General features: G+C 32.7%; 1 protein-coding gene across 12 annotated transcripts in view; it reads left to right on the top strand.

The window, feature by feature from the left end:
* RALGAPA1 (Ral GTPase activating protein catalytic subunit alpha 1) overlaps positions 1-27256 on the top strand; it is a 233165-nt gene that overhangs the window by 86252 nt on the left and 119657 nt on the right. For 7 of the 12 annotated variants that reach the window (XM_069464243.1, XM_069464240.1, XM_069464265.1 and 4 more), the window contains 10 exons: positions 8152-8319; positions 11479-11603; positions 12935-13151; positions 13935-14111; positions 15603-15755; positions 18247-18440; positions 18691-18789; positions 19309-19464; positions 20824-20952; positions 25288-25413. In XM_069464243.1, the coding sequence (XP_069320344.1) occupies positions 8152-8319; positions 11479-11603; positions 12935-13151; positions 13935-14111; positions 15603-15755; positions 18247-18440; positions 18691-18789; positions 19309-19464; positions 20824-20952; positions 25288-25413 (1544 nt within the window). Of the gene's footprint in view, positions 1-8151; positions 9694-11478; positions 11604-12934; positions 13152-13934; positions 14112-15602; positions 15756-18246; positions 18441-18690; positions 18790-19308; positions 19465-20823; positions 20953-25287; positions 25414-27256 lie in introns of all 12 variants that reach the window. The other 5 variants (XM_069464227.1, XM_069464233.1, XM_069464221.1 and 2 more) reach the window with 2 other exon arrangements.

The raw sequence follows: 27256 nt of genomic DNA, 5'->3' as shown, positions 1-27256 counted from the left end.
ATTGAGATTGCATGTATGTAGATACAGACACATATCTATATATGTCTTGTGTTTGTTATTCTTTGGAAATATAGTTAATGAAAAAAGTGTTTGCCTTTCTCAAAATGAAAAAATAAAACATTTAATTATTGGATGTGATATGTTTGTGTTTTCTGGTTCAGGATACCTTGACTAGTAAACATTTACTTCAGGAATATTCTTTATGCTATTTTTGAGAGATATTCAAGTTTTACTTTGAAACCATGATACAATTAATATAAATAAATTAGAAATAGTTAATAATGAAGTTGGTAATTGATTTTGCAGTTTAATTGATGATAATAATAAAATAGAAAATGTGGCCTCGGTCTAAACCTGGATACTCAATAATATTTGATATATAAATGAATATATTTTATACCAGTAAAATTAGGCAACCTGAATATTTTAAGCTATCAGTATAAAAAAACAACTAGTAAGATTAGAACATATATAGATGGAATAAGATAAATTTTTAATAGACGGGAGAAAAATGGCATTTTTTTTTTTTTTTTTTTTTTTACATAATATGGGTATCTACCAATAAAGTATTAGGCTACTATGTCTCTTCAGTGCATCATTTAGGCACTGTACTTTCTTATGTAAGTAGCACAGATTTTGGTTGCTCACATCTGACGATAATTTAGTTACTTAAATTGGCAAACAGTGTTTCTGTTCTTATTAACTAAGTTAGATACAGCTAAAAGAAACTCCCAGTTTGTTGTAAACTTCTCTTAGATACATTTTGTACTCCAAGCTTTAAAAAAAGGATATGTGCTTTTAAAGCATTTAATGCAAACCATTTTTGACATGTTTAAAAAAAGTAAAATGAGTTTTGGACATTAATTCTTAAAAGTTTGGTTGGATCAGATACTGCTGTCTTAAAAAACTGTCAGGAAGATTTATTTTTTCTCAAAATCTTAAGGGATTGGGGAGCGCGGAGAAAAAAAAAAAAATCTTAAGGGATTTACAAAATTTCCTGTCTACAGCTTAAATAATATTTTGGCAAATACTCATGTTTAGTGCTAAAATATTTTTAAAACGCAAAAATAAACAAAGATAAGGTTGTTCTCTTTAAAATGTTCTAAAGTAGTGCCTTAGCCAGAGTGAAAAGTTGCTTTGCTGTAAATACATAATTCAGAAAGATTACCTTTTTAAATGATTTTATGATTTAAACATTTATAAAGAATGTTTAAAGGATTTTCTGAATGGCAGTTTTATTTTCATTTTTTCTGTTTGAGATAAAATGCCTTTTATGATAAATTTAAAGATTTAGATAATGTTGAGACACCAGTCAGTAAAACAAAACAAACTTTTATCTAATAATCAAAATAATAAATATTCATTTTAGAAAATGTGGCTTATATGTAAAAGTATATTAAAAAAAATACATAATTCTCCAAAACCAGTGCTAACTTATTGATACCTTAAAATGCTTTTGTTGCCAGTTTTTATGCATATATACATTTAAAATATAAAAGCATAGAGTTAGTTATTTTGAATTAAAAATCATTTTTCTCTTAGGTCTTAAAAGGGGCAAGGAGCAATATAATTTTAAGATAGCAAAACCCCTCGTTTCCTGAGAATGGACTTGTGAATGAAGTCGGCATTTTCCAAGCTGATGTATAAATGTAGAATACTTTCCAGAAAATGTAAATAAGTGTATAAAGGAAAAGATTAAAGATTCATAGTGCACATCAACATAACATATAAAAGGCCCCTGGAAATCCTGTTTAAAAAACTCAGAACTGTTTATAATCTAATATTTCATAAACTTATTTAGGCATACAGCACCTTTCCAGGTACACATATTAAAATCCTGTAGCATTAAAGTTGCAGAGACAACAAATTGGGAAAACATTGAACTAACATCATAATTTCAAAAATAAGTACAATACTTACCTCATAATTTCAAAAATATATACTATGAAAATTGGGCATGATTATTCTTATGCAAGTTTACATTTTAAAAATCTAAATTACTGGATTGGAATTGCTCCTTTGATTCTTGGAGGCAAATTTAAAGCCTGGATTTTGCTTCTTCTTAAGTGTTAGGTATGGAGAGAGGAAGAAAAGAGGAAAAGGAGTCATATGAATAGAGATTTGTAAAAATAGTGATAAATTAAAAAACAAAAATCACCAAATCTTAGATCCTCAACCAAATTATGTAATTGCTTTTGTTTCTTCCAAGGTTTAGGTAAAGTTTACCTTAGAATAGTTTGATGTACAGAGGGAATTAATAAGGAAAGTAAACTAATGAAGGGGTAAAGTAAATGTTTTTTGTGGTTTTATGTCTCCCCCTCATGTGTGCAGGTGTAAATGAACTCATAATAAAATATTTGAGTGTATCTCCAAATCAGGAGTTCTATAACTGCTTCACATGCACACACAAAAACCCACTGGAACTACTTGTAGATAATCACTCTAGCTTATGGTTAGAAGTAGAATTTGTCAGCAAAATATTTACTTGATACTCTTGAATAATTTGGGGGTAAAAAGAAAGTCCTGTTAGTTCCTTTTTTTAAAAAACATACTAAAACCTTTAAGAATGGGGGACCATCCGTTTTCAAAGTAGTGCATTTATATCCAGCCCTTTTTTCTGCTCCAGTATTCTTGGTTGGATGTCTATGCTACTACCTTCATTGCTGTGAGTTTGATGCTGTGTAATATAGTTTTATATACAGCTCTAGACTAAACTAGTTGAATATCCTTGGAGTGTTTTTCTTAAGCTCTGGGGACCAGTTTGAGGACATTAGCACTATGTTAGTGACACTTATTTCTTAACGTCAGACTCATGGATAGTGTTGCACAAACATCTAACATCATTTTTTACAGCTCTATTAATTCATATGTCTGGGCAACCACACTCTTCCTTGCCTCTCTCCCATCTGCCTTTAAGAAGTACTGCACTAGACTGTACTTTTTACACATTTGGTAACCCATCCTAGTAGTCATTATTTTCCTGATAAATGAATTAGAAGCCAGAAACCTCAATGAAGCAAATTAACTTTTACTGCCAAGAATTATACCTTAATGAAAGAAGGGATATAAAAGTGCATAAGCATAGTAGGCACTTTGTGTATACTTCTGCAACTATTTCTTATTATTTTCTAATTGAATACTGTAGGTTTCTCACCCTGAAATTAAGCTTACAGACCCACTTTCTTCCAGCCAGTTCTCAAAACTGGTGATTTGTTTGTCATTTTTGTTGCTGTTAAACTCTATCTAGGCCATTATATGTAGGCTGCTAGTGTTTTGGGGCTGATCTCTTTTTATTAACAATCCTTTATTATTCGAATTGAATACTGTAGAGCAAAATATTTTGGTCTTTGTACTTCTGTTTTCTGACTATCAGGAGAAAGAAAATGGTATCTGTCATGCCCCTGTCCTATTCCTAAATTCTGCCCGATTAGGAGGAGAATTTTCCATGTTTAATCAAACAAGTAGGCCCTTCTTTATACAATCAAGGAATAATTTTCTTCCTGTCATTAATATGCAATAGGATATTAATCTTTTACAGCTTTTTCATCTGCAATCTGCTTGTTATACCATAATTCCAAACTAGAATTTTTTGCTAAAATAATTTATGTTAATTTTTTAAAAGAACATCTCAAGAATTTAAAGCTAACTTAAACATTACATTATTACATGTTTATAAACAAAACACTATAATTTTCTTAACATAAAAAATGTATTGGTCACCTCTTTATGTTCGGAATTTAAAAGTCAGGAAAACGTTATTAGAAGATAGTTTCATAGACTAAATTTTATTCGTTTAAAATTAAATTTATTTGAGCTTAGTTTGTTGATTTTAAGTCTTTTTGTATGAGTTCAATAATATAGATACTGCTTTAAATTGCTTACAAATTGAACATCTAGTTTTAAAAGGAGATAGTTTTTACTAGCCTCTGTTAATAAGAAAATTTCAAACATAGATGCTCTGTAGTTCTTACTTTGTAGGTACATTGCCATTGTTGCTCAACTAGGCAAAAATTATTAGCAGAAAAAACTTGAGTTTCAAAATGGCATCAATTTCTATGTAAACTAGTATAAAATGATTTTTTAAATTCAGGAGCCATAAAAATATTACTGACAGCTAACATTTGTGCTTGACCAAGAAAAGAATTTAATTTTGATAAAAGGGATTTTGGCACTTGATTCTGTAAATCATTTCAGAAATCATTAAAGTTCTCTAGTGATATGTTAGTACTCTAACTTAAGGGTTTTTTTTCCTAAGGAAAATGCTGCCCATTAGCAGCTACTAATATTTTATGTAAAAGAGATGCTTTCCTTCTACCAGTGTATATTAAGCCCATACTATGTAACAAGTACTCTTTCAAGCAATGGGGATATTATGATAAACAAGACAAAAATTCTTGAGAAATTTAAATTCTAGTGGGAAGGAGTATTTTTTTCTTACATTTTACAAGCTAATAGTATAATGTACAGCTTACCTTTCAAACCAGCAAAGGAAACTTTACTTTGAAACAGAATATTCAGGGAAAAAGCAATTCTTTAATCTAGAAATAATTTGCGCATGTTACTAAGGAAACTAAAAGATAAAATGATATTTCTGTAACTTTGTAGGCTCTACAGGAAGCATTTTCTCAGTGTTTAAGAGGGTTTTTTTTAGTTTGTTAAAAACCTTTTTATTGTTTTGCTTATTAAATGGTTTCTAATACTTTAGATTAAAATCTAATTTAAAGACTTCTATTTCTCAAGTTTAAACATAAGCAGCATAATTGGATTGTTTTGAAAGGCATTTTTATTTAAACCTGATGCCACCATTATTTTTAGCAATCTAGTGGAAAGCTTTTCAGTTGTTTTCCTTTGTATAGTTTACTAACATTTGTTTTGGTTAGGTTTTGATTTCTAAGATTCTTACCTTTATAGAGATAAATGCTACTTTATAATTTCTTAATATATATTTATAATATATAATTATATTTTTTACCAAATTTTTATTTTAAAAAGGTAATGAATTATTTCATGAATACAAAACATATATATTATTCAAGAGATTAAGGGTATGGAGTAATTTCTGTCTATTTCAAATCATAGCTCCTCACTTTGTAGCTGTATAATTTCAGGCAAATCAGTTTCTTCATCTATGAAATAGGGATGATAACAGCTACTTCTTGGAGTTGTTGTAAGGATTAAATGAGTTACATGTAAGGTGCTTAGAACGATGCCTGGCATGTAGAAAAATTATGTATTTTAGCTATTATTTACTCTTTTTCTCCTAAAGTTCAGATATATGGTATTTGCCTAATAAATGTAAGGCTTGTTAGAGTCAATCATGCTTGATTCAAGTGCTGATGTTGGTTTCCTGTCAGCAATTTTATACAATTAGTGTTGTTATATACCCACAAAAGAGCTATATTTAACACTTAAGACTTAAAACAATTGTTTGAATTCTCCAATACTATGTTGTTTGTGGAAAAATATCCAGTTATATTTTTTAAAAGCTCTTGCTTGCCCTCTAAAACCTGCGTGAAAGTTTTAGGTATTCATATGTACCAATAAAATTTTAGGAAAAAAACACTTAGGCTGAAAGAATGCCTAAGTTTTCTAATAGTAAAGTGAGGGCTGAGTTTTGGAAGAAATTCCTAAACACAGAACTTCACAGTAATCTTGCCTGGCTTCTTTAGAATGGAAAAATTATGAAATATCAATAAAGGAAGCTAAAAATTAATATTCTAGTTTTCTGAAGCTCAGATATTTGCTAGACTTAAAACATTAGATTTTAACATTTGAAATCTTGATTTTGAACTTCGGTAAAATAAAATCCCAACTATAAAATTCTTAAGAATTTTCAGAGGAAAGTTATATATAATCCTTATCCTTTAGAATATTGTGTGGAAAGAAACTTGGCGTGCATGTTGAATATAATCTGTCCTCAAGGCAGAAGTTTCTATGATCTCTGATAATATGGGAGATATAAAAAACCAAAATAATTCCACTCATCAAGATGCACAAGGAGGCATTAGTTATCTGCTGCAGTAACAAATAATGAGTATAAATGCAGAGTTCATAAGGAAATGTTTTGCTTTTTTTTTTTTTTTTTTTTTTTTTTTGAGACATAGGAGACAGAGTCTTGCTCTGTCGCCCCAGGTAGAGTACAATGGCGTGATCATAGCTGACTGCAACCTCAAAATCCTGGGCTCAAATGATCCTCCTTTCTCAGCCTCCTCAGTAGCTGAGACTGCAGGCATGCACCATCACACCCATCTAATTTTTTCTATTTTTGGTAGAGACAGGATCTCGCTCTTGTTCAGGCTGGTCTCAAACTTCTGACCTCAAGCAATCCTCCCACCTCAGCCTCCCAGAGTGCTAGAATTACAGGCATGAGCCACAGTGCCTGGCCTGTATTTTGCCTTTCATTTAGAAACATTTCTAAGTGGAGTGCATGAGGAAGAAAGCCAATGTCATTTTTTAAAGTTTTATATTCCCCTCAGTTTTATGGCAAAAAAAAATTTAATTGTTTCAACTTTGGGAGATACTATACATGACCTATGTATAGCCTAAAGTAAATCTTCAGGAATATACTGGAATCTTGGCATAATACAAACCTATGTTGATCTGAATTTAAAATAAAGTAGATCATTTTAGACTTCATACAAAGAGGATTATATTAATGAAATAGCAGAAGGATCAGCCTTCTTTTATCCATAGCATGGATCTTGAAAATACTTTGAATAACTGTCTTCATTTTATCAGTGAAGAAACTGGTCTCAGAATCTAGAGGATGAAAATCTAAGTTTTAGACCAGCACCATCAATAGATTGTTTTGTGATCTTGAACAAGTCACTGCTTTACTCTGGATCTAAATTTTCTCATTTTAATTGTTCAGTTATACTTTTCTTGCATTTAATTTTTGGGTTGCAGGCCTTATAAGTAGCAATAGCTGACTTTTTTATTTTTTTTATCCTTTTTCATTATATTTTACTGGCTTCTGAAAGCAAATTTTTTGTTATTTCTGGGTAACTTAAAGACCATGATGGATTCATAGAGATTGTAATTTACTTCTAAAATTTCTGTTTGAGAATTTGTATATATCTGAACAGTTAAATGATATTTCATCTTATGATTTTTAATTTCATAACTATTTTTGAGGAGTTACCAAATACTTAACACTTAAGGCAATGGGAATAATACAGTGGTATGGAACTCTAAACCTGTTTCTCAAACTTTATTTTTTTCCCTCTCTCTCTCTCTTTTTTCCATTGGACTCTGCTTGATAATGTTGCTCAAACTTTATGATTATAAATTTGAGAAAGTAACTTAACCTCTCTGGACCTCAATTTTCTCATCAGTAAGAGAGTTAAATTAGATAATCTCTGAATGTCCATTTAAACTCTAAAATTTGTGATTCTTAAAAAGAGACCTAAGAAGCCATAGATACAATTTTTAGAGTTTGATAGTTATTAATGGAAAGGGCCTATCATAGGCAGGTAAGAGTTTCTTCTTCCTAGCAGACGCAAATGGTGTTTTTATTAGAAACAAAAAAGTACAATTAATTTTTTAGAGTAACATATTGACTTTATTTGATGTCAATTAATAGATTTTAATACTATAAAAAAATAAAGGAAAACACCTCAGTAGAATAGTTTTCTGACAAAGAGAACTTTAGAAAGAAGGTAGTGATTTATACTAATGTGTGATCTAACAGATAAGCAAAATTTGAAGAAAAGATGAAGCAGGAGAATTTATGAGACCCTATGAGAGTCTACCGAGAGACAGTTAGATCAGCTTTATGTGTTAAGATCAATTTTTTCCACTTGGAACTTAAGTAGGAAAAATTGAATAACAAGTTTGAATTGATTTATTGGCACAGCTCTATCTTTAACTGCACTTCCAAATGTTTCATCACCTCGCTGTCTGTTTCTATGCATGTTAACATTTTTAAATGTATTTTGGTAGTTTTCTAATGCATTGACACTACATGCTATATTGGCTTGTGCCCATCATTTTTTTAAAAACAAATTTGCATTTTTAATTGATTTTTTTCATTGAGCTTATAAAAAATGTCTCAGAATTTTCATTTTAAAGCATATGCTTTAGGGTATGAAATTAATACCTATTTTTTATATTCATGTAGTTCCTACTCTATATAATTTTTCTCTTTTGCAGATATTGATGATTCTCAAATACTTCCCCGCTCAACTAGAGTCAGACATTTTTCACAAAGTGAAGACACTGGAAATGAAGTTTTTGGTGCTTTGAGTGAGGAGCAGCCATTGCCTCGAAGTAGCAGCACTTCTGACATCTTGGAACCATTCACTGTTGAACGAGCCAAAGGTGCAGTTCCTGTCATTGACAGTTCATCCCGTCATGCACCAAGCTTGCAGAGTTCCACAGAGGCTTCTTCAATAACTAGATCCACTGAAAGCCACATCAGTGATACTCATAGTAGAGAGTCTTCTCTGGAAGTTGGTGATAGCATATATGACCATCTTTGTCATTTAATAGGTCCAGTAGAACTTGCAGATTCAGCTTTTGAACAAATCCAGTACATTGACCTTGAAGGAGATGACGATCTTCTTTCTTCTCTGAAAGAATATTTTAAGGAAAACCAGGAAAATAATAGTAAAAATGAAATAAGTAAAGATTCAGCTTCTGAGGAAGTGATTATTGCAGTAAATAGGGATGAAAGATTATCCTTAGATAAACTAGAATACATAGATCAGGAAATTAAATCAGAAAATAGGACCTCTTTTGTTGGGACTCCTGAAAACATACAGTATCAAAAAGAACCAAACTCAGCTGTCTTCATGAGTAATACTGCACCTAACCAGTCAGACAATTTTATTAGAACACAAACTTCTGAAAAATCTAAGCAACTAAACAGTGACAAACAGTCATCGGAGCCTAGTTCAGATAGCTCTTGTGATAAAGAAAAAAGGAAAAATCTGCATAGACAAACAGCTACAGAATTAGATGCTTGTGTAGATATAACACTAGTTGAAAAGCTTAAGGGTATGCAAATGAATGAAAAAATCACTGTTCCACATATTATGCGTGCCAAGAAAACAACATTAAAAGCACCCGTTAACCGCAGAATGCCTCATGTTATAAACACTAGCAAACTTTCTCCAACTAAAAGGAGCTTGTCTGAAACAGTAACTCATAGAGCTAAAATTATGAAAATTGCTACTAAAAAACGAAATAGTGTTCATGTTACTTTTAGACCATCCACTGAGTCAGTTCAGTTTTATAATCCTCTGGAAAACAAAGAGGCTCCTTGGAAGATGAGACTACGGAAACTCAGTGGCTTTAGTGGTAGTAGCAACAGTAGCACCAGCAACACCCATACCAGCTCAGATAGTGGTACAGAGCTGGTAAAACCTGGTGTGTATAGGCCTCTAGATACAGTTAGTACAGCATCAGTAAGTAGTAAAACAATGAAGGAATCCACTGAGATTCCCACCACCGTATTACAAAAAGAAGGACTTGCAAGTAATCAGTTAGGTAGTCGTAGTACTTTTAGGTCATCAAGTCATGAGGCAGGACTACAGCAGGGCTCCCTGGGTGGCGTTTATAAAACTGTTGTACATGCTCTTTCGAAGCCGAAGGCAAATGTTTCCCCACAGAGGCAGAACAGAATGCCACCAGAGGCTCCACTGAGGGATCTGTACAGTCATGTAATGGGCTATTTTGGAAGGAAAGCTGCAGGTGAGCACTAACAGTGTGCAGAGCGCAAAAGGAGAAAGGCAGCACCAGTTTGGCTTAATGCAACTGAAGCAAGCTCTAAGCAATCAAAAAGCTTTGGGATGGTCACTGCTTTCTCTCTGTTTGGTTATGCATGCGCCTTTTCCCAGCTGTATTTTTCCCAGCATAAAATGTTTATTTAAGTTACTAATTTCCCTTATAAGGCATTTAGTTAAACCTCTTTGCTGCTGAACAACAACATAGGAAAGAGGAAGATATAGGAAAATTTTAATAACCTTTCAAGGGCTACCAAAATCAAATATATTTCTGAATATGTACCACATGAGTCTAGAAATTAAGTTTACTGAGGAGTAGTTACTCTTTCTTCACTGCCCCACTATAGTTTATCTTTAAAAGGGCACCATCTATATTTAATTGAGTTCATTTATTTTTACTACTGATCTATTTGGTCATATATTTTTTCTTAGTAGAAAATTACTTTGACATCTAACATAATAGAAATCAAGGTCCTACAACCAGCACCAACATTATAGTTAACTTTCATTGAAAAGGAAATTATTTCTTAAATCTCCAAGTGGATTTAATCACTTTTCATTTAAGCCATTTCCAAACATGCCATAGACTTTTTAGTTTTGCATTCATTTGTATAGAATGCAAGTTATGTCCTTGAAACACTTATCATTACTTTCTTTTTTCTGAGATTTTAGATGTACATAAAGGTTTCATGATAACCAATCATGATTTAAATATGGAACCTCTATGGACAGATTACAGAAAGAAAGCAAGATTATGGTAACTGTTTTCTCTTATCTTGATTGAAGTTAAAATAACTTTACAGATAAGAAAATTAACTTTCAGCAGTAAGGTAGGTTTTGATTTTATTTGTTTTAACATGGTTTTGTTAGCATGATTAACAGTGCTGTATAATGCATCTTGCATTGAACCATTAATGCCACCTGAGGGCAGTATTTGACAGCTTATGAAAGCCTGGCCAGTAATATAAAGATAATGGTATTTCACAATGAGGTTCTGACCAGTGTATTTTTTTAGCCTGAAATGCTTTGTAATTCATTAGGAATATAGACAGTTTCTTTTCATTACAGAGAAATCAACTTTTCAGTAGCATAGTAATGATATAAGTAATATTATTTTCTACAAGTTAGTTTCCCAAGTTTAAAACTTTAATGTTAATGTAAATCATAATATCAAAAATCAAAATAACTCTTGGTTTATTTTTTAAAGAAAAATTTTTGTGAAAATAAGCCTCTTTTTTTCTTAAGACACTAAAATTAGATTTTATAGTGAATAGAAACAGCATTATATAAACATCATAGCATTCTCATTTATAAATATCCAAACCTAAATGCACTTGTGTCCCACTGAGATTTGCATAGACTCAAGGGATATATTCCCTGAAAATATTTTTTGGGGAAAAATGGAATTATAAATTATTAAGGCTCTAAATGTTAATAGAAGCATAGAGACAGGAAGATAGATAAATATACCAATTTCTTTATAGGCAATATTAACCTAACTTCAACTAGTGCTTATCTATAAGCTTTCTTGCTGTTTAAGGTTACACTGAAGATTGACTAACATCTGCATAGTTAAATAAAGTAAATATCAATTTACTAATTCTTAAAAGAAGAGAAATTATTCATATATGCATGTTTGGCAAATAATTGATATGGCATAGGTACTTTGTTTTGGGTTGTTTTTGTTTGTTTCATGTTTAGAAAATGCAGTTAAATTTTTCCTCACTATATGTAGTTATTTATTTATTTTTAGTCAATAAAGAGGACATGAGCCCCAAACTGCCTCCTCTTAATAGTGATATTGGCAGCAGCAGTGCTAATGTTCCTGATCTGATGGATGAGTTTATAGCAGAACGACTTCGAAGTGGTAATGCCTCAGTAAGTTTTATTTTATTTATTTGGTTTTATAAGGGAGGGTAGAGAAACTAAAAGATACATAATATTGTACGTGTGGCAATTTTTATTCAAAACAGCCTTTCCCCCATTTTTTTCCCCCAAGGGACAGGATCTTGCTCTGTTGCTCAGGCTTGAGTGCAGTAGCCTGATTGTAGCTGACTGTAACCTCAAATTCCTGGGCTTAAGCTATCCTCTGGCCTCAGCCTCCCAAGTAGCTGGGACTGGAGGTGCATGCCACCATGCCTAATTGTTTTGTTTTGTTTATTTTTTGTAGAGATGAGGTCTTACTGTGTTACCCAGGCTAGTCTTGAACTCCTGGGCTCAAGCAGTCCTCCTCCTCGACCTCCCAAGTGCTGGGGTTATAGGCATGGGCCCTTCTCCCAACATTTAATTTTTTTTGAATTAATATTTTTTAAATTATATTTGTATAATATTTTTAAATTTAAAGACATTAAAACAAGTAGGCTTGTAATTTTCACCATGGTGAAAGACTGCAATACCTGTTTGATCAAACACACAAGTATAAACTACTACCTTCCTAGTCCCACACCCCCACTCCCACTTTTTTAATCTTTGCTCACAGGTTACCCTGCTGCCAGCTGCCAGCCCTCAAATAGGAAAAACAACAATGGAGGTGTTCTGGCCCAGTTCCCATAGTTTTGATAGTACAGTGTCGCTTAATCATTTTAGATAACTTTGGGACAGATTTAAAAGTTATCTTTATCTTGAATGTTAGGATTGTGGCAAAATAAAAATAGAAGCTATTTTATCCCTCAGTGCTTGTTAGGGAAGGATACATATATATGGAATTGCTTCTTTTAAATGGTCATATTTGATATGGGTTTTTATTTCTCTTTAGCTCTATTATATTCCCTTTTTTTAAAGTTTAGTTTTTTTCTTAAATGGGTAAAAATCATTGTAGAATCATTGTAGAATGACATCTTTGCCATCATTCTTCCTTCTCTCCCACTATCTCTTCTGTTTGCTGCTGCTTTTTCTACTTAAATACTTTGCTCTTTCTGTTATTTTAACTTATATCCACTGCATGGATCCTACTGAGGCTTAGGATTCTCATGCCCAGCACCATCTAATATTTGGGTCCTTGCTTTAGGCAGACTAACAATAATAATTCAGGCTCCAGCTCTGTATAGTTATTAATATATGGATTGTTTAGTAAGTATGTTTTCCCCCCTCCTTCTTTAGGCCCTACATCTCAGCATTTATTGTTATGATTGTCCTATAAATTAAAGGTTTCAAATGCTTAATAAGAATTAAAAAAAATTTTAATGGTAAACTACTTCTTGAATTTTTAGACTATGACAAGAAGAGGAAGTAGTCCAGGCAGCCTCGAAATTCCCAAAGACCTCCCTGATATTCTAAACAAGCAGAACCAGATGCGCCCTATTGATGACCCAGGTGTGCCCTCGGAATGGACTTCTCCTGCCAGTGCAGGAAGCAGTGATCTTATCAGCTCAGATAGTCATTCGGATTCTTTCAGCGCTTTCCAATATGATGGCCGAAAATTTGACAGCAAGTATCTTTTTCTATTTGAGTAGTATGTTTTATGTTGATTGTTTTCTGTTTGAAACCAACTTATGGACTGTATAGCCATCGCTTTCCCCTCCAATGCTACTTAGACAGTGGTTCTAACATATTTTTATTTGATTTCACTTTTCAGGAAAATTCCAAAGGAGGTTTTAGGGAATCGCCTCAGATTGAAACCACTTTATTTTGCCAAACTGAGATCATTTAAAAAACAATATTCTTTCATAAAACAAATGATATTTATAAGATAAAAAATGTCTTGATAATAAAATAAAGGACAGTCATAGGTATAAGTTGCCACTGTTTTGTGCTCTCATATTTGAGAGCCAGATATTTAGATAATAGTCAGTGCTACATTTCCTAGAACCTTTCATGAATAATTGCTCCATGTTAAAATAACATCAGTGATATTATTTGATGACATATTGTTATCACATATTCTGCTGTAATTCTTTATTATTCTTGGCAATAAGTGAAGGGCGGCAAACTTTATTAATAAAAAAGAAAGTCAAAACCTTGGGAACCAAGTTTGTGAAGTGCTGGGAGATGCATTTGAGAATTACATGTTTCTCACCTCATCGTTAATACACTATGATCTAATTATAATCTTCAAAGTATTAACATTATTTATACTTGCCTAAGTGATATGTAAATAGAATAAGGGGAAATGTTAACGATTGACTATTTTGCTGATTTAGCTCTGTCTTTTTGGTAAGTATTTTTGTTTTGTAATTGGGATTTATATACTAGCATTTATTGTTTCTATAGATTTTGGCTTTGGAGCTGACGCTGGGATTGTATCCTCTACTGATGTGGATTCAGGTTCTGGCCATCACCAGAGTGCTGAAGAGCAGGAAGTGGCTAGTCTAACCACTCTTCATATAGATTCTGAAACAAGCAGTCTTAATCAACAGGCCTTCTCTGCTGAAGTTGCAACAGTTACTGGTAAAGTTACTTGAGGGAATATATTCCTTAAATATATTTTTCAAACCTCCCAAGAAAGAATCCAGTTAGAATTTTATTCGAGAGGTTTTAAATGCTGCTTATTAGTATTTTAAGTATTATTTTTTTCCCACTCATCTTTATGTAACAGTAGAGTGGAAAAAAACAATAAAATAGTTTCTCAACCTGGAGTCCATATCTTTTGGCTGCCTTATAGAAAATGGATTGGGAGGAAGGAGTAGGGATGGGGGTGAGACTGAAGGCTGGAACCAGTGTATACCAGGCTAGCAGTGATACTTGCATATAGAGCAGTATTGAGCAAGTACCTCAACTCTTGAATTGCCCCAAGTAAGTGAAATAGAATGGCAGTGGGTACTGGAGTTTCTCAGAAATGGAGGTAGATATTCTTTTTTTTTTTAAATTTTTTATTTAGCATATTACGGGGGTACAAATGTTTAGGTTACATATATTGTCTTTGCCCCGCCTGAGTCAGAGCTTCAAGCTTGTCCATCCCCCAGACGGTGTGTACCGCACCCATTAAGTGTGAATACACCTATCCCCTCCTCCCCCGCAACCTGCCCAACAGCCAATGAATGTTACTACTGTATGTGCACATAAGCCTTGATTAATACCAATTTGAGGGTGAGGGCATGTGGTGCTTGTTTTTCCATTCTTGGGATACTTCACTTTAGTAGAATGGACTCCAGCTCTATCTGAGGTAATACAAGAGGTAATAAATCACCATTGTTTTTTGTGGCTGAGTAGAACTCCATGGTATACATATACCATATTTTATTAATCCACTCATGTATTGATGGGCACTTGAATTGTTTCCACATCTTTGCAATTATGAATTGTGCTGCTATAAACATTCTATGCAGATGCCTTTTTATAGAATGTCTTTTGTTTCTTTGGGTAGATGCCCAGTAATGGGATTGCTGGATCAAATGGTAGTTTTCCTTTTAGCTCTTTGAGGTATCTCCATGTTACTTTCCATAGAGGTTGCACTAGTTTGCAGTCCCACCAGCAGTGTACAAGTGTTCCTATCTCTCCGCATCTACACCAACATTGTTTTGGGACTTTTTGATAAAAGCCGTTCTCACTGGAGTTACGTGATATCTCACTATGGTTTTGATTTGCATTTCCTTGATGATTAGAGATGTTGAGCATTTTTTCATATGTTTGTTGGCCATTTGTCGTCTTTTGAAAAGTTTCTGTTTGAGGGTATTCTTGCTCTCACTGATGGCTCCTGTTACCTGGTACATACAGTTCTGATTCAGTGCTATTAATAGTTCCATGGTAGATATGAGATGAGACTCCTAAATACAAAGGCTTGTACAATATTATGATTTTATTGACCTCCTTGGCCAATTTATAACTGGTTTTATCTTTTAAAAGTTAAAATTTATATTTTATTGTAGTTTTAAGCATTACATCTTAGGTAGGGTATTGAACTGACTCTCATGTGGTAATTATATGAAATTATATTTACAGGTTCAGAAAGTGCTTCCACAGTCCAGTCACCTCTGGGATCCAGGTCACAGACACCTTCCCCTTCTACACTGAACATAGATCACCTGGAACAGAAGGATCTACAGCTTGATGAGAAGCTTCACCACTCTGTTCTTCAGACACCAGATGATCTAGGCAATATTTAGAAATTAGATATTTGCCATTTTTTTTAGGGTGTTAAGTGTCAGGAGTTTATAAATAAACTTGAATGTATATGATTATTATAAATCTTTTGGATTCTTCTAAGTCTTTTGGAAATTTGTTAATGTATCTTTTTGTTCCTAAAGATACTTACAGTTTTATTTGTGTTCATTTTATTATAGCTGGTAACAGTCTTAGAATTAGTGATTGCTTTATTTGGGGGTTTTATGTTATTTATTGATATTGTTCTATTTCCTAAAACATACATAATTTGGCATCATTCTTAATATTATAGCTGCAGTGTACCTGCTGATTCACAGGAGAAAGTAGTAGCATTTTTTATTAATCTTTCAGTGAAACACTTTATCAAATCTATAATTTTTATTGATTTTGATTCTGCAAATATGTCAACTAAATTTAATTAAAAGGTTTATGTTCCAAATGAAGTATTTTTAAGTAAATTTTAAAAATTGGCTTGAGAAACCTCAGAAAATGCAAGTTAAAAGTTATTTTTGCTAAAGCCTGCATGATGTAACAGGCATCTCAAATATGCCAAAAACTTTGATCAAAGACATAGTTGATGAGATATTTACAATGAATAAAATAAAAAGTCAGTTTTCACTGGTAAGGCAGCATGTTTACTCTCTGACCAAAGGAAGAAATTTAAAGTTGTTTAACTTCCGGAATTTTTTTTAAAGGGGCTCATTCCTTAATATGCAATTACTTTGTAGTTACATGGCCCTAATTTTCTAGTTTGTGAATTATTTCTGACCTTATTTTTTCCTCCTCTTTGGCCTGTAATTTTTGTTTGTTTACAGTTATTTTGCCAATATTTGGAAAAAGGTTTCAAACTTACAGAAAAGTTGCAAGGCTAGTAAAATGAGTAGCTATAACCTTCACATAAATTCACCAGTTAGTATTTTACTACTTTGTCTATATTACACGCATGCACATATATGCACAAAACCTCCTGCCCCTCCCCTCTTTTTGCTAAGCTTATAAGAGGGAATTGCAAATATCAGATTCTTCAGAGCTAAACACTTCAGTGGGTATGTCCTAAGAATAAATGTATGTTTCCTGTATAACCACAATATAATGGCCATATTCAGGATATTTAGCATAGATACATTACTGTTATTTAAATCCATAGTCGAATGTCCTCAATTGTCCAGTAATGTCCTAGATAGCTACCCCACACCATCACCAACCTAATACAGAATTTAATCCAGGACCACACATTGTTGCTTGCTTTTTAATCATTTAAAATTGTATTAGCTTTACTTTGAGAAGGATAAGTTAGAGCCAAATCAGTTGATTTATCACTATATTATGAAAGTGCTCTAGAGTAGGGAGGCATTAACAGTAATGTTAAAATGTCAGTGGTTTTTTGTTTTCTTTTGTTTTAGTGGCTTTAACCAGAAGCCTTTTTAAAAACATTATGGAGAAAGGGTAATTATTTGGTACCTTCTCAATAATACAATGCACAGTTATTATCCATTATATACTTTACATGCAAAGAGAAGAAAAGCATTAGAAGTAAAAGATGTATATATATTAATACTAAGAATGAATTTGTCAATATATTGGGATATTATCAAGCATGAAATATCGTAAGCTTATAATTTTTTCAGTCTACAAAATTTTCCTTCCCAAAATTCTTTAGATACATGGATATCTTTATTAACTTTTCAATAATTTTCTACAGCCTTTTCCGTTATATAATGGAAACTGAGTAGAATAATGGATTTTTTTTTAAGAACTGGAGGAGACCTATAATGATATCTAGCTAAACCATCTGTTTCACAGATGAGGAAATGTAGCCTTAGGTTATTAAATAACTTGTGTAACACATAATTAGTGGCAAAATTATGAGACTAAAACCAAGGTTACCTATATTTATTACTTATAATCTTGCCAATATTAACAGGCAAAATATAATTATAGTAATTTTTGATTATGTTTAAATTTTAGTAAAAATGTCTATTTTTCGTGCCATTGTGATACCTCTTTTAATGAGAGGTCTGGCTTATGAAATATGTAAATATATTTCTTTGGAAGCTTTATAAAGAAACAAGCTTATGAAGACTTCCTACAGGATCTGCCTTTAGCCTGAGATTTTCTATAAATTTGAGGATATAACCTGAAGTAGCTATTAGAGAAAAGTGAGAGTATGTCCTTATAAATTTGATGTTTATATCAAACATAAATTTTCCTGTCTGGCATATGCCCAGTGAGTGGTATTGCATTATTTCCTCCTTAAGTAAATCAAGATAGAAGTGTTATTGAATAATTATTTTTATAATATGGAATTATGAACTAGTGCGTTTTTGACCTTTGTTTGGAAAAAAATAACAGTAATGTACATTGACCTTTTGTAAATTCACTTCTGTAGTTATTTAACGTTATTAATTTAACTTGGCTATTTTGGATTTTGTGGTCAATTTTCTGAAAAATTACTGACACTATTGTATTTTTTTTTTAATAGAAATCAGTGAATTTCCATCTGAATGTTGTAGTGTGATGGCAGGGGGTACTCTTACTGGATGGCATGCTGATGTTGCTACTGTAATGTGGCGAAGAATGCTAGGCATTTTGGGAGATGTCAATGCAATTATGGATCCTGAAATACATGCTCAAGTTTTTGATTACCTCTGTGAACTTTGGCAGAATCTAGCTAAGGTAAAAAAGAAAATAAAGGATGTAAAGGGTAAAGAAAAACTATTGAGAAATAGAAGAGGCCTTAGAGAACATTGTATACTGCTGCCCCCGCCCCCCTTTTACTATAGATAAACTGGTGCCTGGCATGGTGAAGTCACTTATAATTAAACATTTCCTTAGTGGTAGAAACTGGATTTGAACTTCAGTTTAAGTTAAAGTGGAAAAGAGAATAGTTTTCTTGGGTTTATTGCCTTTTATTTAAAAATTACAGATTAGAGATAACCTCGGCATTTCAACCGATAACCTGACCTCCCCCTCTCCACCAGTTTTGATTCCTCCACTGAGAATTCTTACACCTTGGCTTTTTAAGGTAAGCTTAATATATAAAATATTAGTTTAAAATCTTCATGTAGTAAATCTTAAAACATTTGATTGAAATTTTAGCTATTATATAGTCTTCTAAAGTGCTTAGTCTTTAGGCATTATAGAAAGCAGAGTGAGCATGGCAAAATTATACAGAATACATTATTTTTATTTATTCAGTAAAACCAAAGTGAATATAGAAAAGCATGTCTTTATTATAGTTAAATGAAATGTAAACCTTGAGTTGACACAGAATACACTGTGTTTTTGAAGGTATAATACTTTTAAGTATTATTTGATATGTTTGGTTCATTTTCCTAAGTGAAACAGTTTACGATTATTCATACCTACATTGTATCATTTTGGATAACAATAGTTTCAGTTATCCTAATTTTTAATTCATTAAAGAAATTGGGCCAACTTAGAAATAAATGAGAACAAATATACCGCTTGCTATATTCAATTGTTTAAGTATTTAACAAACAGTATTTCTTTTTGAGTATTAAAACTAATCTTTTAACTTTAGGCAACCAGGTTGACTGATAAATATAAACAAGGTAAATTACATGCTTATAAACTTATTTGTAATACAATGAAAAGAAGACAAGATGTATCTCCAAATAGAGATTTTCTAACACATTTCTACAATATAATGCACTGTGGATTACTTCATATTGATCAGGTAACTACATATACGTTCTAAGAAGTTATTTTATCAGTTTAACTTTGATTCTTGATTCTGTTTGGTTTGTGATTTTTAAGGCGTAGAATTAAAACTGTCTCCCTTTATGCAGTAATTTATATACAGTTTACTTCCATTTTATGACCTTATGTATTCTTGAAACATGGTTGAAAACAACCTATTATTGTAATTAGGAGATTGGTTTGAGTATTCTTCCAACTTTAAATACCAACCAGTTCACTTTTTGAAGAGATTAAACCATCCTTTGCTTATGTTGACTTCTTCTTTAGTGTACCACTATACTTGTTCTTAGGCATTTTGTAATTGATAGTTGAAGCATATGGATTTGCTCATCTAGTCATGCAGTAGTCAGATTTTTTTCCACTCTAAGAATCAGCACATCATATTTTCTTACTACTACCAATTATATTGGCATAATGACAATTACATTGATTTGGTAATGATATCAGTTACAATCATTGAATAGTCACAAATATGACTCTAGGACATTACTTCAGGGGTCTTGATCTTGGCCATAAAACTAAAAAGGATGGGAAATTGCAAGTCAAAGTATTTATAAATATTGTAAATGTTTTTATCCTAATATGGTTAAATTTCACTTATAGGTCATTTAGAGAGCATTAAATTAATATTAAAAGATGATAATTATATCTCTTCCTGAAAAATGAAAATACTTCTTTCATTAATTTAAAATAAATATAATGTTCTACATTATAAGCATGTCTCAAAACAACACTGTTAATTACTAGAAAAGAGAGCTTTTGTTTAAGATAAGTTAGATTGAGTAATACAATCTAATGTACCACATCCTCATGGTAAATTCCAAAGGCAAAGTGAATGAGTAAGCCAAATTAAGAATATTCCCTTAAAAGTGCCTGGTTCTAGATGTCTGAAGCTCGATATCTGTCATTAAAGGACTTATCTAAAAAAGAGACTCTTCCCAGTTGCCACATACCAGGTCATGTGTGTTCCAAGATGAGAGTTGTCACATAGAAGCAACTAGGTGGCAGGAGAAACTACTTTGTAATCTAGTTTTACAGTGTGTGAGCCTTATATTTTTAACCTTCTGAAGCAAAGAGCCTTTTTTTCTTTAGTGTGACAAAAAATTCTGTTATTTGTGTAAGTTAAACAAATGTGTTCCTAAATTTACTTTTCCTATATCAGAATATAATGTTAAGTATGGATTATTTGCAAGAATTAAAATTAGCCTTTCCAATTAGCCAATGTACAGTAATTACCTTTTTAAATTATTTTCATATATCTATTTTTAAGAAGATTGATTAGCTAATAGCCAAAATAACATGTGATATTCTTTTCCCCTTCTTTCCTTATTCTAAGGATATTGTCAATACAATCATCAAACACTGCTCACCTCAGTTTTTTTCACTTGGTTTGCCTGGAGCCACAATGCTTATTATGGATTTTATTGTAGCAGCTGGTAGAGTGGCTTCTTCAGCTTTTCTCAATGTAAGTTATTTTCCGTTCTTCATAATATAACAAACTTTAGATAGCTAGAACTCAACTAAAAAAGCAACAAAGGGAGAGCTGTTGTTGACAAAATCCAGCAAGGGGATTTTGAGGAAAATTTACAGTTTAATTGGAATTGATTGCTTCTCTTACATTAGAAAAAAGTAAACAAGAAATACTGAAGTGTAAGACAGCACTAAAATTAGTTAGCACTAAAATCAGTAGACTCTAATAAGAAAAACAGGATTTCAACTTGAGGTAATCAAGGAAACAGGATGGGAAAAAGTAAAGAAAGGGCAGTGGGCTATAGCAAAGAAGAAAGAAACAGTGGTGAGTAATCATTGCACAATGTATATGTATATCAAGTCACACTATACACCTTAAATATATTCAGTATTTATTTAACAATTAAGTATTTTAAAATTAAACAGTGATGAGATAACCACCCTAGAAGGAAATACTCCCTAGGTGTAAACTCTGAACTCTCAAAACTACATGTGAGGATTTTTCATACTGTCATGGAGCCGTGAGGCAATATCAAGTAAATCAGTATACCTGGAATATATTCATATATAAGTGGCAGAAGTGAGCTGGGGAGGAAGGCAAGTAGCTGTGTTCACAGTGCCAAAAAGCTTAGATAAAATCCTAAGAAAGGAATGAGTAACACTGAAGGATTTTAAAAAGGAGTAACATGATCAAATTTGTATTAACATTTTGGAAAGATCACTCTGGAGTAAATTATAAATGGGAAACAATAAACTGAAAATCTGTTGGAAAAAACTAAGTATATTTGGGAGAGAAAAAATACTTGTCTAGTACTTTGTAACTTGGAAAGCAGTTTAACATACATTTTTTGTTTATAAGCTGCAAAAGTGAAAAATCAACAGTGAAATAGAGAAGAAGTTCTATTCGGGGCATTGTAAGATGCATATTAGATATCCATGAAGAGATGTCAGGAGAATAATTGCATATACAATTCAGGAGCTCAAGGGGGCTGTTGGGACTGAAAATATAAAGTTTAGAGACATTAGCTTATAGATGGTATTTAAAGCCATGAAACTGGATACAGTCACCTAAAGGGAATGTACAAATAAAGAAGAAAAGCAGCAGGCCAGGCGCAGTGACTCATACCTGTAGTCCCAGCTCTTTTGAGAGGCTGAGGCAAGAGGATCACTAAAGCCCAGGAGTTCAAGAATCTGGGTAATATAGTGAGACCCCATCTCCTTAAAAAAAAAAAAAAAAAAAAAAAAGAAGGCCGGGCATGGTGGTGCATACCTGTAGTCCTGACTACTCAGGAGGCTGAGCCAGGAGGATGGCTTGAACCCGGGAGTTGGAGGTTGCAATGAGCTGTGATCATGCTACTACACTCCAGTTGGCAACAGAGCAAGACCCTGTCTCAGACAAACAAAGGAGCAGTATTTACAGCTAGTTATATAACCCTGTTTCTCCAGTTCCCTTAGGAATGATCGTGTTTTATTCATCTTGGTGTCTCTAGGGCCTAGGATAGCACCATGCTTAGTTGGTGTTTGTTTATTGAATGTATGTGTTAATTCAGGGCCTAAATGGCACCTAGTATGTACTCCACATTGTGCTGAGCCCTTTTGTGGTTAATTAAACTTTCTCTCCTTTGTTTACAGTGTTACTTTGGGTGGAATACAGAGGAATATAGACTTAATTAGATGTGCTTTGTGCTCAATAAACGTATAGTCTGTTGCTGGGGAAATAGGGAAGTAAATTAACAACTAAAGAATGTAGGGCATCAAAGAAATACCAACAGGAGGAGCATAGCATAGTGGTTAAAAGCATGGACTCTAGAGCCAGTCTGCCTGGGATCAAGTCTCAGCTCTGCCACTTATTAGCTGTGTGACCTTCGGCAAGTTACTTAATTTTTCTGTGTCTCGTTTCTTCATCTGTAAGATAGAGATAACTGCCTCATAGGATTATTTTATAAGGGTTTGTAACATGGTTGGAATATTATATGACACATTGTATGTGCAATATAAGAATTTTTTAAATAAAATTATTTCATAATTCAGAAAAAGGAGAGATTTTATTTGTTTGGGGATATCATAAAACTTTCATGGAAAATACATATGAATAGATTCCTGAATAGATCATTTTGTGTAAGTGAAAATAGAAGCTAGGGAAGGTATTCCAGGCAGAGTTAAACGGGCATGAGTAAGATGTTTTCAAGGAATGACAAATAATCCGTTTTGTTTAGAGGCTAATCTACGATAGCGGAGTGGACAGAAAGAACAGAATGGTACTTTAGGTCTTCCTACCCAAAGTGTGGTCTGTACACGAGAAACATTTAGCATGATATCTGGGTACTTGTGAGAAATGTAGAATCTCAGACCCCAGCCCAGACCTACTTACTGAATCAGAATCTGCATTTTAACTAGATCACAAATGATTGGTAAAATCATTGGTTAAAGATTGAGTAGCACTGCTTTAGATTACATCTTGGAAAGGTCTTGAATGTCAGGTATGTCAGATTATAATGCTATTTTAGATAAATAGTTAAATTTTTTTTAAAGTGGGGAGAGATTATTGATCTGTCCTTTGGGAATATTAAATAAGCATTAATCTAAGTGTATTTAAGACAAACTAGAGATAGTAAACAAATTACAAAATATTATAGTATCATCAGTGTATGTATTAGATTATCAATCTCTTTAATACTGGCAAAAATTGATAGAAATCAGAACATACTAATATATGAACCAGTATTTTTTATTAATTTACTATGAAAACTATTAGTGTTTTATTAATTTACTCTGAAAATTGTTACTGTTCAGTGGGCCAGGTATTCCAGATGACTAGTCAGCTTTTCTCAAAGTTCTATAGAAGAATTAAGCCATAATGTACTAAAGCATCTATTTTATGTGACACATCCATTTTATATGACTAATTAACTTCTGTCTTATGCACCTAATACTATGCATTATGTAACATCCTTGAAAAATTCAGAAAATAGTTATTTTCTGAGTTCTCTGGATCATGTGAGGAATACCTGTTGGGAAAGGCTGCATAAAAAAGCAAATTACTGCAGGAATTAAGCTGACACATCTCTATTAGAACAGCTTTTTCTTCTGGGACGGTGTTGGAAATACCCAGTCTAAATCTTGTTCTTTGTATTCCCATTTTAGATCCCATGCATATCATTTTCCTCCTGTTAATGTTCTTCCCCCACTTAGGCAGATTATAAGATAATTGATTCAGTTTTGCCTTTCTTAATTACAATCACATTCCAGGTCTGCTCCCATGATATCCTCATACCTGAACATGCCCAGTTACCTTATCAACCTTTAAAGAAAAACTCTTAGGTAATCTTTTTCATTAAGTACTGGTTTTTTAAATCAGTCATTTTTATAGGATAACTTTTATTTTATATTGAAATGGTGGATGTGAGCTTACTCTCTCCCCTTATACTGCTGCCTTATCTCTAGATTGTTTTTTTAATCTGAAAATGAGTTGTTTTGTTAGAAATCGTATAATAGGGTACTACATTATTGCCTCTATTATAATATTTATTAAGATGAGGAAATCCTTTTGGAGATTGGGTCTTGATTTATGTGAATAGAAGTATTATATTTCTAATAGATTTGTAGTTAGCATTTTTGTTAAGTATTAAACGTACAAATCAATTTGCAGGTATTTTAGTAAATAAAACAATATGTTAGTAGGTAGATGTTGACGTTTGGTGGACATGCAAGAAGGCAGAAGAGGAAAAAGAAACATTCAGTGTTGATACTTCAGAAATAGCTTAATATAGCTAAAGATAAAAAGTTACCTTCATTTATAGTTCAGGCATACATTCTAATCTTTTTAGTAAGTAACGTAGGCAATGTTTTTCTTATGTGCATAATATTATAAAAACCATCTAGACTGGTGCCTTTCATATAGTTAACATTTTCATTCTTATGTTTATTACTGAGGATGAATAAATAATATAGTGAAATTGAGTCATCTGCTTATTAGACCAATATGTCATGATGTTGCATTACCTTTAAAATTAAGGTATTTATATTTTTCCTTATAATTAGAGTAAATTGATGCTGGTAACTTAGTTATATTCCTATTTACAGTCTCATTAACCATAGCCAATTTGAGGAAAGCTCTGATATCTGTTTATTACATTTATTGAGAATAACAGTAGTTTATGTGGAAAGTGTAGATCGGAACCTAAATCTTTTTATGTTCCCTTTCCTTTTGAAACTTTGTTTTATTCTCTCGCATCCTTGTCTATTGTAGCTTTGTAGTAAAGTAATTTTTCTGGTAATTTTAATGACATAATTGAATGTATTTTAAAGCTTTTTAAAATCTGATACATAGGCACCAAGAGTGGAAGCACAAGTTCTTCTGGGATCTTTGGTTTGCTTTCCCAACTTATATTGTGAACTGCCTGCTCTCCATCCCAACATTCCTGATATTGCTGTATCTCAATTTACAGATGTTAAGGTAAGAAATCAAACCCATGTAACAAAAACCACTGTACCCCCTAAATCTATTTAAATTTTTAAAAAAGAAAGAAAAATCAGATGCTAATTTTTAGCATTTAAGTGATTTTATAATCATAAATTATATGTAATAAAATTTGTATTCTTTCTTTTCTTTTTGAAATACATATAGTTGTTAAAAAGCATTGACCAGCCATGTCCTTCAGACACAAAGGGTGGAATTTTCATTAGAAATACAGACTTTTTTGTGTTTAATACTGCTTTGGAACCTTTTTCTTGTTATTGAACCTACTCACATGTCTACCTCTTAGAATTCATTCATTCACTCACTGAACATTTATCGAAACATCCTGTGAGCTAGACACTGTGCTGCTAGTATAAGGCTTCTAAGGTTGAGATGGCAAACTGAACTGCACATATTTTATGACTCTACCTACCCAGTTTCTCAGTGTGATGCGTCAAACAAAGTAATGGAAATTTTATACTGCTATAGGAAACTATGGAGTTGGCATAGAGATCTCATGTACCTGAAGCGTTAAAGGACTTGAATAGTAGATGGTGCAAAATTAAGAGCAACTATAAAGCTGTCAATGAAACCTACCTCAGATAGTAATCCTTAAACAAACAAAATTATAATTGGGTCCAGTTAGGAGCAGACATGCCCAAATGTCCCTTGGTATTTATAAGATTTTTTAAAAATTTCAGGTAGAAAAGTGGCCAGAACTTGTTGTGTGCCTCTGTAAAGGTCAGCCTGTGTTTGAAAGGAATATGTGACATGTTTGGCACACTTACTCTTCTGGACTCAATAATTCTTAGACCAAGGTAGAGGAAGGTGGTGTGAAAATTTCTCCTAGTTAGGATAAAGGCATTCAGTGCTCTGGGCCCAGCAATGTCCTGGTAGTAAATAATTCCATCACTAAGTTAAGACCTATCTCTAACTGAATGCCTCTGTACTGTAAATTTACAAGGGTTTAACAGTCCTGAGATGTTGCGCCTATCACAGTGATTGCCAGATGGTCTTTGTTTGACCTGAATTGATCCCTAGAATTAGATGAAGGGTTGAGAGAGAAAGACATTATAGCTCCTTGGGAACTATGCTGATTTTTTTTTTTAAAACTTGATTTTTCTGACATTTTTAAATTTAATTTATGTTACGAGTACTATATACACTCTCTATAGCATCCATATTTCTCTTTAAAACATTTGTCATACTTGAAATTACTTGTTCAATGTCTGACTTCTACTTTAGACAGATAAACACTATGAAGCCTTATTTTTTGCTATATCATCATAGTGTAACACACTGCTTGGCACATAGTATGTACTCAGAAATCATTTGTTAAGTGAACTTGACTTATACATAAAATCATATGGTTTGATGCAAATTTTCAATGACATTTAATAAAAACTATACAAATTGATCTTTGTTCTTTAGAGACGTAATAGTTACAGTTATTTTCAGAAGATCTTGAAGGCCAAGGATGAGTCTTCATTTTAATTTACTTAGACAGTTTTGAGTTAATTAAGAGTTAGCCTATGCCGCGCCTTTTTGAGCGCGGAGGCTGGATCCCCACCACTCTCGGAGCTGTGCAGGCGCCCAGACGCCATCTTGAAATCCACTGCGAAACCGCCCGGAACCCAGCCGGGTGGGTGTGAAGGGGCGGATGCGCTAAGGCGTAAACACAAAAACATTAAATGGCCACTCGGGACCCAGCAGAGCAGGCGTGAAGGGGCGGAGCTGCGCTAAGGCGTAAGAAAAAAAATCATTGAGTCACTGAACTATATACTTGAGATTTGTGTATCTTTCCGCTTTGTGGTGTGGTGTGGTGCTATGTAGTTTGTTT

The sequence above is a fragment of the Eulemur rufifrons genome, chromosome 2, assembly GCF_041146395.1.
Source record: "Eulemur rufifrons isolate Redbay chromosome 2, OSU_ERuf_1, whole genome shotgun sequence".
In the NCBI taxonomy this organism is placed as follows: Eukaryota; Metazoa; Chordata; class Mammalia; order Primates; family Lemuridae; genus Eulemur; species Eulemur rufifrons.
Note: the sequence above shows the minus strand (reverse complement) of the source record. Positions and strands in the feature narration are given on the sequence as shown.